This window comes from Sciurus carolinensis, chromosome 19, assembly GCF_902686445.1.
Source record: "Sciurus carolinensis chromosome 19, mSciCar1.2, whole genome shotgun sequence".
Lineage (NCBI taxonomy): Eukaryota > Metazoa > Chordata > Mammalia > Rodentia > Sciuridae > Sciurus > Sciurus carolinensis.
Genome location: NC_062231.1, coordinates 26098805 through 26110275, shown reverse-complemented (window position 1 = coordinate 26110275; position 11471 = coordinate 26098805). Strand labels below are relative to the sequence as shown.

At 56.7% G+C, this 11471-nt stretch overlaps 1 protein-coding gene across 2 annotated transcripts in view; it reads right to left on the bottom strand.

Moving 5' to 3' along the window:
* Positions 1 to 312: 312 nt before the first annotated feature.
* Pdzrn3 (PDZ domain containing ring finger 3) overlaps positions 313 to 11471 on the bottom strand; it is a 216790-nt gene continuing 205631 nt past the window's right edge. For both annotated transcript variants that reach the window (XM_047534758.1, XM_047534759.1), the window contains 5 exons: positions 7378 to 7476; positions 6278 to 6340; positions 4724 to 4825; positions 3245 to 3361; positions 313 to 2641 (listed from right to left, as the gene is read on the bottom strand). In XM_047534758.1, the coding sequence (XP_047390714.1) occupies positions 1178 to 2641; positions 3245 to 3361; positions 4724 to 4825; positions 6278 to 6340; positions 7378 to 7476 (1845 nt within the window). In that variant the 3' untranslated portion in view covers positions 313 to 1177. The remainder of the gene's footprint in view (positions 2642 to 3244; positions 3362 to 4723; positions 4826 to 6277; positions 6341 to 7377; positions 7477 to 11471) is intronic.

The following is an 11471-nucleotide window of genomic DNA, read 5'->3' as shown; positions in this document are numbered from 1 at the left end:
AAGAAAATTTTATAGTAAACATGACCCTGATTGATAAACTTGTTCACACCATTCTTGTTGCTAGGACATTGGGCCGGGGTGAAGCTTGCTGTCCGTCAAGCTGTCAGAATGCAGGATGCTATGGATGGTGCATCTGCTTCCTCCCTCGTTCAGTGCTGCTAGATGTTGGTTTACTGATGTCACTGGTTTCTAGGCTGAAAGAGCTAAATCCTTCCAATGTAGTGGGTCATACAACCAACAAAAAAATAAACACTGCAAAAGGCTTTTATTTTGTGAGTACCACTGCAAAATGAGGAATCACATCAAAACATATCAAATAGAAAAGAATAATTTATTTTAACTTCATTTTTACTTAATGTTTGTAACTAATCATGATTTCATGAACTTGCTTGTATAAGTCTGTACCTTCAAATCTACAAAGCAAAGGTTGACTACTATGAACACTTAAAATTTCACAAACCATCTCCATCGACAACTTTCCTGTACATGCAAAATCTTCCAACAGGCTGCAACATTTGCAAACATGCTTTAAACTCCCATAAAGCTGCAGGATATTTTGCTTTCCTGTTAAAACCTTTACACTTTCTTAGGAACCTTCACCAGGAAAAAATGTTTAAATGTATATTCCAAGTCTAAGCAGTGCTGGTTTGGTTATTTGTATTAAATCGTTAACCACAGAAGTCGGTGGTTTTGAGTTGAAACCGTGACCTACATAATATATTAATGGTCAGTCGTATGAAACACATTCAGCAGAGGAACATTATAAAATAGGGTTCTGTTAAAAATACATACCGGCAGTTGTATTTGTGTTTTAGGCAGGGGGAGAAAAAAAAGTGTGTTTAACTTTTTTTTTTTTAATATGAATATAGTTTCAACAAGTTATTCTGTGAAAGTATGCTTAATAAAAGATCTTTTTGCAATTTAAACACTTTATGTAAAAGGATACAAGTAAAAAATTACAATTGCTGTTTGAAAAAAGCCATTTGTTAGTATTGCCTTCGAAGACGGTAGAGGGTGTGTCCAACCTCCACTCAACAGAGCTGACACCCAGGTCGCAGGCGTGGCCACCTGCACGGGCCGCCTGTGTTTGTCTTATATACAAAAACGTGCCGCATTGAACGAGGCAGGAATCCACCCCAGCGGTGGTGGTCTCTATGTACAGACGCGGACGGGGAGGTCATACCGTGGTCACCGACAGGAAGGAGTTGTACACCCGGGTGCCGTCGGGGGACTTGGTGCCGTGCGTCAGGAGTTCCTGGATGGTCATCCAGTTGTCGAAGATCTTCTTGTTCCTCTTCCTCATCATCTTCTTGTGGCTCAGCTCCAGGATGCTCACCTCCCGCCTGTCCTCGGCGCCCTGCTCTCTCAGGCAGTCCAGCCGGCTCTGCATCATGAACTCGCGCCGCCGCCGCTGCTCCTTGGCCTTCACCAGGTGCTGCTTGCGCTCCTCCTTGCTCCAGTAGCGGCCCATCTTCATCTCGCTCATGTTGTCGTCGTCGGTGGTCATGCCGCTGCGCTCCTCGCGGATCTTGAGGGCGCGCTCGCGCAGCAGGCGGTCGCGCACCGGCCGCTTGGTGATGTAGCGCGTGCCGTCGCTGCGGATCTTCACCTTCCACTCCATGCGCGGCTCGGCGGGGTGGGAGCTGAGGTCCTTGCACATGCTCACCAGGCTCATCTGGCTCTGCGCATACTCCACGGCCGACTTCTGCTGGATGAGCTGCATGTAGCTCTGGTAGTGCTGCGCGTGCGCCGGGATGTGCGCGTGCTTGTAGGGCGAGTGCGCGGCAGCGGGCGGGCGCAGCTGCGGGCTGCGGCTGCCCTCGGCCCTGCGCTCCGCGCCCTCCAGGGGCGGCCCGAGCTCGGGCTCTTGGGCCGAGGCGCTGTAGATGGGGGCGCCGGCCTCGGGGTCTTCGGTGATGGCCAGCAGGCTGGCCTCGGCGCCGGCCTCGGCCGCCCTCCGCAGGGAGTTGTCGGGGGACAGCTCGAGGGCCAGCGGCGTGCTGCGGCAGCTCTCGCCCGTGTTGTAGGCGCTCGAGCTGTCCTTGTCGGACTTCTCGGGCAGCTCGGTGATGTCGGCCAGCTCGCGCCGGCGCCCGTCCCCGCCTGTGCAGCTGCGGAAGGCGCCGGGCGGCAGCAGCCAGGGCTCGCGCGCCTGCTCCCGCAGCTGCTGCAGCCGGTGCGCGCGCACGATGCTCAGGCACTCGAGCTCGATGCTGCGCAGCTCCTCGTTGAGCAGCTCCAGCTCGCGGTCCACGCTCTCCGGCTCGCTCCGGGCCGCGTCGCCCAGCCCGTAGGCGCCGCCGCTCTGCGCCTGGCACTTGAGCTCCAGCAGCTCGCGGAAGCGCTCGCACTCGTCCACCGGGATGCCCAGGTAGTCCAGGTCCGTGCAGTCGGCCGACACGAAGGACTCGTTGCTGAAGGGCAGGTCGCCGCTGCCCAGCGTGTCCTGGCTGCACGTGAGCTTCCTCTGGCCCGCCAGCGGGTTGGAGGACGCCGTGGCGTCGTCGCCGTTGTTCTCCTGCTCCGAGCTCTCGTCGTTGCGAGTGCTCTCGTCCGTGCGCCCCACGCCGCTGTCCTTCTCGTGCTGGTTGGACAGGATGGTGGCCGTGTCCGTGGTCCCGCCGTCTTCCTCGTGCTTCTTCTGCGCAGGAGAGAACGACAAGATCACCTTGTGCGACAAGTGTTTCTGGAGGGGCTGGCACGGCGTTTCTAGGGCTGACAGTAGGACAGCGCCCAGGGCCTGGGCATTGGGCAGCGCTGCCTCTGCCCACCTGGGCACCCTGCTCTAGGCAACTCGCTCATCTTTGTGGCCAGTGGGAATTAATAATAATTGTTATCTCAGCAAATGAGTCTAACAGAGCAGTGCAGGGGTCCTACGATGCATGGCGAGCTCATAAGGGACTCAGTAAGTGGGGACTGTGACCCTCACCATGGGAGGGTACAGGAGGGCAGTACTGGGCTCTGAGAAGCCCTGGTTGGACAGAGGGAATTGCTTCACTTTCAAATGTGCGGCTTACTCCCCTCCAGCTACCTTAATACTGGCACCAACAAATACCAGAAGGTCAGCTAAGCCCAGGATTCCCGCGCAGCCTGGAAGCTGGGCCGGGGATATGGGCTTGCTTTTCCCTCTGGCTCAGCTCGAGAGCACTTTTCCGGGCGGGTGCTTTGGGACGGTCCTGAGCGGCAGGGGAGCAGGAGGAGGGCGCTTTCTGCAGCCCCGTGGCGCGGCGGCCGCCCGGCTCACCTGCTGGAGCACGCTGGCTGTGAACTGCATGGCCTGGTGGTGCTGCTGCTCCAGCATGTCCATGTGCAGGTCATCCAGAAAGTCATTCCTGTCGTCGTCCATCCAGCCCTCGTCCAGCTGGGGAAGCAGCAGCCCACAGGGTTACAAGTGTCCTTTTGGTTGCCCTTTCTAATTTATTCTTGGGCAGTGGACAGTACCCTGGGGACGGATCCTTCTAGGGCTCCCTGCAAGACTCATCGAAATGTGGTGTCCCCACTGTGCTGTAGGCCACACGCCTGCCCCCTCCCCGCCGTAAAGGGACTGGCCCCACGGGTACGTGGGAAGTCTCTGGAGGCCACCAGTTTTTATTTTCCCCCCGAGTGAAGCTTTTTCATCTAGATTGGTGAACAGGTCACAGGTAGATCTAGCTCCGTGTCCTCGCTGGCCCCCGGATGCATTTAGCAGGCCCTGGAGAGAATCATTGCTAATGTGAAACGTTCTTCCTGCTGGAAGTAGGTCCGCTAACTAGCTGTGGCCGAGGATATAACTCCAGCCACGCTTCACCCTCCTGGCCTGTCACAGAGCAGACTCTTTAGAGGAAGCCTCTGCGACGCACAGGCTCGCCTTCAGAGTTGAACACAGTTGCTTATGCGTTGTCTGTGCCTTTGGGCTACAGTGGCAGAGTCCAGCCACTGCCATTGAGACCACCTGGCCACCTGAAGCAGATGCTTATTGTGTGGCCCTTTAAGAACAGGTGGGTTGACTCCTGGTGAGGTTGCTATGAAGTTTCCTGCAGCGTCAAGAAGTGACTCGGGTTTTTTTTTTTTTTTTTTTTTTGCAGTGCTGGGGATTTGAACCCAGGGCCTTGTGCTTGTGAGTTGAGCACTCTACCCACTGAGCTATGTCCCCAGCCCAACTCGGGTATTCTGTGTGTCACTGCCTCTGGAGTATTTTCCACTTGGGTTTCTGACCAAAACGGATCTGCTGCCCGGCACCTGGCTGGAGGCACCTGCACACGTTGGTGGCCCCTCTGCCGGGAGGGTCAGTGCAGCCCAGTGGTTTCTGATCAGATTGCTGGGGCCAGCGTCCCTCCGTGCTCCCCCACCCTCTGTCCTGGGCTCGGTAACCAGAACCACTGGGAATGCCAGTCTCCCGGGAAGGCTGAGAGGTGCGTCACGTGCTCTGCACAGGGCCAGGTGCTGACTTCTCAGATGGTCGCTGAGGGCTAGTTAGCGTCTAGTGACGTTTGCCTCCCCGAGTTCTTGTCCCCGACTCCATTCCCCTAGTTCACCTCATTAAATGCCCTGCCTGACCTTCAGTGCGGAGTGGTCCTAAGTGGTCCCAAGATACTGAGCACTCCAAGTCACAGCAAGTTTAGCTGTGTTTCCAAGTGACGTGGTGCCTCCACGTTCAACTTCAGGATCGTGGGGCTGGGGGCTGGGGGCTGGCGGCTGGCTTCTAGTAACACGAAGTCGGGTTCCTGGGGGGAAGCTGACTTACCTGGAGCTCCGGTCTCGCAATGAGCAATGAAAAGTTCTTGTTTTCCTCACTGGTCAGAAGAGCCACGGCCTCTTCGCGGTTCTGTACCTCAATCCCATTGATCTAAAAAGAACCCCAAAAAACCAGAATCCAGAGTGGGTGGGCTGCTTAGGCCTGCGTCTGTCACCCTGTCGGAGCTGGACAGGGTACTTCCTGGATCTGGAGTTGCTGCATCTAGGAAGGGGAGGCTGGGCCCAGACGGACGTGGCCTCTCTGGTCCAGGAAGGATCCCCACGGGTGGACGTGGGGAAGGACTGGGGAGGACTAGGAGGACTTAGGGTGCCTCTAAGCGACTTGACCAGACACCACGTCCGGGCGGGAGCATCGGGCAGACGGTGCGGCGCTGGTGGAGATCTTTTTGGATTACATGGGAGAGGAGGTGGCAGTGGGTCAGAGGAGGCTGTGAGGAGGTGGAGGGCAGGGGGAATGGATGGAATGACGTGGTGTTGGGGCCCCAGCTTAATGCGGACTTCTTTGGAGTGGGAGGGTCACAGCACACCCGACAACCTTCTTGCACAGTGCACTCGCCTGCTCCAGAGACCCAGCTCTGCAGGTCTCAGCTGCAGGGGAATGGCTCCCTGGGGCACGCCATCGAGGGGGACGTCCTTCCTCCCACTGACTTCGCCACCTCATGCCAGGGAACCAGCGGGCAGCAAAAGGAGAGACCGCTGGTTGCTGTGACCAGCCCCGATGGCCCAGGGGCAGGAGGGCTGCGGCCACGTGGTGGAGGCAGAGGAGACTATGTCTGCCGTCCCAGCAGGCCTCGGGGACACTCTGAGGGCCTCCCTCCTCAAACATAAAGGTCAGTGGAAGACGGCGGCACCCAGAAAGGGCGCTGCTGGGCACTCTGCGCTTTGAGAGTGAAGGTGAGGTCGCTTTCCCAGGGAAGGAGCCTCCAGCCGCTGAGGTTCTGGCTGGGAAACGGGGGCGGGAGGGGGGTCACAGGAGGAGGAGGCCAAAAGGATGCATGTGACATATAATGGGGAAAATGGACACAGTGGATTAGAAGGGAAGCCTGTGGGACCTCGTGCAGCCAGGAATCTCAATTTCTGAGAGATTAGAAAGGTCTCAGCAGGAGGAGAACCAAATGGTGTCACTTGGCCTGGAAGAACAACAGTACGCAAAGTAAAGATGCCGCTGGCAGAAGCCATTCCACCGACGGCTAAATGTCGAGCCTTGAAATTGAAGACTTCTCAAAGGATTTTGCTTAATTTGCTAACGAGGTTCCCGTTTACAAGGACAAGACCCAACTTCAGGTGCTTCGTCCAAGATGAGCGGGCCTCAGTGAGATTTCCCCTGGCTCACAGTTGAGCCTGTGGCCCTCACGTCAGCCATGCCAGGTCCTTGGCCACCACAGCGGGCAGGCAATGAGGTGTGCCAGCTGGTCCTACGCCCTCCTTGGGAGGCCTCGCCACACGGCTGGGTTCCTTGACGTTTCAACCTCAGCTACTCTCAGACTGAGTTTGTTCTTTGGTGACAGGCAGCGCCGAGGCCACCAGCTGCAAGCAGACCTACCTGAATGATGCGGTCCCCTTGGCGGATGCGCCCGTCCTTGGCCGCGATGCTGTTCGGGTCGATCTGAAACAGAGCAGACCTGTCAGACGAGCAGGGAAGTAAGCCCGGCCCGTGTCCGAGGTCATCTCTCCCCCAGGGACGTGCACTCCTGTCTCTCTGTCTTGCGGGGATAGGAGCAATACTCAGTGCTGTGCAAACCCAGAGGAGCGCTGATCTGCCTCTGAGCCCTGCCAGAGCTGCCTGCCTGGCAGCCTCCGAGCACAGCAGCATCCACAGCCTCTCAGGCCCGGGGCCGGGAGGCGGCTCAGCCCGCTGGTGGTGCACCCGCAGTAATTAAAATCAACGCAGCAGTGCAGAGCAGGCTCCAGGGTACCCGCCGTTATGTTGATTAGCAACCCTACCTTGATTATTTTACGCTGAATGCTTATATTAAATTTGGGGGCGATAACTTTAAAAATGAAAGGTAATTGAGACAAGTGGGACCCAGCGGGGGGGATGTCCTAACCCAATCATGCAGCATGCACAGCTGCGTGGCGATGTGCGTCCAGCTGGATCATCGTAAACTCCAGCAAGCACATCCCTGGGCTCATTCCCAGACAGGCAGGTTGTGTTTTCTGACAAAATTGGGCTTCTGGGCCTGCAGGGAGGGGGGTGCACGGTTAAGTGTCCGAGTGGAGGTCGGCGCCTTTGCATGGCCTTTTCCAGGCAGACCAGGTGGCTCGCGTTGCGCGCTTCGACATCGACACACCTCACCTCTGACTTGGATGAACTCAGTGAGATGTACTCCACTAAAAGGGCTGGCGAGGCGGGTTTTAAAAAGCCCGATTCCGTCTGCCCTCGGGGCTGAACACACAACCATGGAAACGACTCCATGTTATGGCTGAGTTGCGGCTTGTGAAGGGTGACTTTGCCCTGGATGCCAATGGTAGGGCCTAACCCCCCGCAAAGACGCAGGCCGCGGACTCCGAGGGCGCCTGAGCCATGGGTCTGCGTCTCTGCAGACGCCTCCTCAGGAGCTGGCACAGGGCCGGTGGGCGCTAGAGGGGCTCGTTTCTCATTCAAGGGCCCTGACGTGAGAGTCTGGGGCAAGGCGCTCGTACCTCGCTTATGTAGATGCCAATGTCGTCCTCGTCGTCCGTGCGGTAGCACACGGTGAGGCCCAGCTTGTCCTGGCTGTTGAGTCTGTAGAGGTCCACCTCCTAGACAAAGAAGGGCACGCCCGTGAGCGCCCGCAGGCAGCCAGGCGCGGGACGGCGCCCGGGAGATACTTTGTTTAAATGATGAACGGGAGTTCTCTGCATTCCACTGTGTAGAGCTGGCTTAACTTACTCAACAAAAAGTGATTATGGACATGAGATCAATGCCCAGGGCATTTCTGACCCTCCAGTCAATAGAAAGTCATTTTGAAAATAGTTATTTTATTGATCCTCCCCAAGAAAAATTACCCATATTTCACTCAGTGTCAAGACCTCAGGCGTAGGGCTTTTGGAAAGCGTTCCTTCAATGTCGACCACACACAGGAGTGTTTCCACACCCCGGGCCACCCGGCCACCTCGGTACCAGGGTTTGCAGTGTGTTCCGTGAGGGGCTTTCCTGTCCCACTCCCCGGATTCACAAAGGCCACGCACACGGGTTACGCATCCATCCATCCCAGAAAGGAGAGGAACAGGGTCGCACGCACCCAGTGCTGTGATGTCTACAGTCGGGAAATTAGTTTCATCTGCAGGTGACAAGGAGTGTCACTCTATGTGCCCATCGGTGGGCCCCCCAGGGTGAAGCCAGAACCCTGAAGACCAAGGCAGCTCTGGGAAGCTCCTCTGGGCTCTCTGAGGGCGTCCAGAGGTTCTTGCAGCCATCAGCCACAGGACCATGGGAAGAGCCACCTGATGATCCTTTGATCTGAATTTCAGCGTTACTGCTTGCCCGCCAGGAGGGGGCAGGAGTTCTCAGAGAGTTTTCATGCCTCTGTCTCTGAGGACCCTCTCCCGGGGGTCTCTCCCCTGACCCTTCTTGGAGGGTGAGGAGGATGCAGTTCTTTGTGGAGAAGCTCAGAAGGGCTACTTGGCAGCCACTCCTTGAGCCTTCCCTTCTGAAAGGCAGGGACACCCCCACGATGCTCTCCGGGCAGAGGCTAGCAGGTGCAAAGGCCCTGGGCCAGCGTGGTCAGAGTGCTCTCCGCAAAGCAGAGGCAGGCCGAGTGTGGCTGGGACGTGGGCCACCACAGGGGGCTCCACAGGCTAGGGTGAGGCACGCAGATCTTACTCCAGCGTCCTGGGGACCCGGCCAGAGCGGGCGAGTGAGGACTGCCGTGGCTCGACTGGCCGTTAGAGGGCCCTGGCTGCTCTGTGGAGGGGTTAGGACCGCGAGGACAGGCAGCCACCTCTCTCTAGAAGCTTCCTCACAAGGTCATTGTTCTGCATGAGCCTCTGCCTAGCCCTCAGCAGGGGGTGGTTTAATAACTGGGTGCAGGTGTGCTTGCCTGGCGTTGTAGTCGTTGGGAGCAGAGTGGGCAGTTCAGTGACCCCTCAACAGGATGCCCTTAGTTTCTCTTCTGATCACTGATATGCCAATTCAGTGACTTCCTAATTATAGCTCTGGCAACATGGTAAACTCTCATTAAACGAAACCCTATTAACGTCTCCTAATTCAGTTGTAATAGATAGAAACTGCCTCCCTCCTGTTAGAAACCAGGCTACGCGTGGGCGGAAGGGCCATATCTGGCCACGAGGGCAGCTCCTTCCCAATTTTTTGGGGTAACCCATTTTCAAAACACAAGCAGCCTAGTCGCCTGTCACTCTCTGGCGTTCCAAACCTCCCCGGGTGGCTGAGGTGCACTTCATTTAGATTTGGGTTGAGGAGAGGACTTCCTGAGTGCCGGCGTCTCCTTGTGTCTGGTCTGGAGCAACGAAATTTCACTGGGCAAGCCACCGAGCCACCTTCTCGGCCATTCCACGGTTTCAACTTGAGAAACGACATCGGGGGACTTGGTGGAAGTTGAAATCCCTCCGACTTCCTGGGTGGTCTGCAAATTCCCCGTTTCTTTCTGCCTCTGAGTCAGCCCTGCCCCACGGAGCACCTCACTGAGGTTATCAGTACCTATCTGTCCCTGATATGGAGATGAGATTTCAGAGACGCCCATTAATCAACGTGGCATGCATTATGTATTAGCTTTATCTGGACATGGCCACCCCATCATGGTGTCCTGTTCCTTACTGGGCTAGATGGACTGCTGGATAAACAGCTCAGCCCGACGTTTCAGATAAAACCGACACCATATTCCAATTTGGAGGATGGAGGGGGCATCGCCCCTGGGTGTTTCGAATGCTGTCTCAGCACTGGCCACTGTGGTGGAAGGGGACACCGAGCGCTGATTTGGAGATTGCCAACACCTCCAAGCAGCCGGTCACTGATGTGCGCTCTTGGCCTTACGATTCCCGGAATGCCGTGTGCGCTTCCCGGGCCTCTACCCATGGACGGCGCCATGCGGGGTGTGGGGATGGGTCTGGCAACACGACCGTTTCCCCGAGATGGGTGCAGCATGGCCTTCTTCCCTCGGCAGACACTTAATGGTCCATGCCAGACACTGGGCAGCGGGAATAGAAGGGCCCAGCTCTGGGGGGACGTGTACCGTGGTGAGGACGTCAGAGGGTGCTGCCGGCAGAGAGGCGGGCGGGGCCGAGACCCGGGAGCGACTGCCGGCCACGCTGTGCTCGTAGGCCTCTCGGAGGGGTCAGTGCTCGGAAGGGGCAAGATCCCGATGACGCCGGCAGAGCCAGGGGAGGCGGACACGCTCAGGGCAGGGCAGGTGGCTTGCCGCAGGGAGCGGGGCCGGAAGTGGGAAATTTCCAGATTGGCTGGAGCCTCCAGAGTTACCTGGAGGACCACCCTGATCCCACCTGATCGGCTCACGACCCCAGGAAAGCAGGAGTGGAGGCCGTCCCAGCTCCCTGTGGGAACGAGCCTCCCTTTGCAGGTAGGTCTCACAGTGACATCATCGGAGGATGGCACTAACACAGGTGACAGCAGCTTTCCCGCCGGGAGAGGACGCTGCGGCAGGGTCGCTGGGGAAATCAAAACGGTAGACGGCGGAAAGCCTCCTTCAGACCTCTATTTCCCTTCCTCATGCCTACGAGGAGGCCTGCACAGTGATCAGTACCTGGGAATTTATGGGTAATGATTTGGCGGCTTAGCCCTGGGGTGCCCTTGGGGCTGATCCCGTCAACTCTGAGCAGTTTCACAGGACCGGGGATCTGACGCGTGCCTGCTGCCATCACGGTGTGTACTTAGAAGGAGAGGCCATCTGTCTTCCTCTGCGCTAGTCTCTTCACCAGCCGCGTCCGTGGGCCTGCCTGTTCCTTCAGAGGTGCTGACTTGGGTCTAACTGGACTAGATGTTTTGTTGAGATAACCCCTGCTCGAGATCAGGCCTGAGTCTTCTGACATAGAATCCAGCAGTTGGAACAAAAGGGAATGGAGCCCAGGAGGCAGACCCCGCTCTAGAAATCCGGTGAGAAGCAGGGATGGCAGGTTTGTAACAGTGTCCCTGAAAAGGGGGTCCACTTTAGGAAACTGGGGTCTCAGCAAGGGAGCGAGTTTTTACCCTTCGTAAACAGGGCAGGCGACATCTGCAGATGGGCCTCTGAGATGCATTGGGCTACTGTTCTCTGATGGAGATGCCCTGCTGGTGGTGGCTGCAGTGACCCGGGGGAGACTGTGTGTGTTTTGTGCTACTGTAACAAAATACCTGAAGCTAGGTACTTTCTACAGAAAGGAAGCACTTAGCTCATGGTTTTGGAGATGCAGGAGTCTGGTGTTGGGGTCTGCTTGGCCCTAAAGGTCTTCTATCTCAGAACAGGGTGTGGCCTCACGTCTGGGTGTGGCAAGACAGGAGGAAAGAGGCAAAGACTTGCGGGAGCTTCACTTTATGATAACCCACCCTAGGCTGCCATGGATGGAAGACAGAGGAGGAAGCAGCCCTCCCGCCTCCATGGGCACACAGTGCTCAGGGGTAAGCATGGTTCCAAGGAGCCAGATACATTCAGGTTCAGGAGGTTAAAGGCGGATGTTAATGTCCTAATGGCTCATGAGTCCCTTACGGGCAGCCAGGTGGTGACTTTCTGCTCTTGCATTTTTAAGGGTCAAACAGTGGATTCAATGTCAGGGATGCTCAAAAAAGCTTGTTTGTAATAAGCACA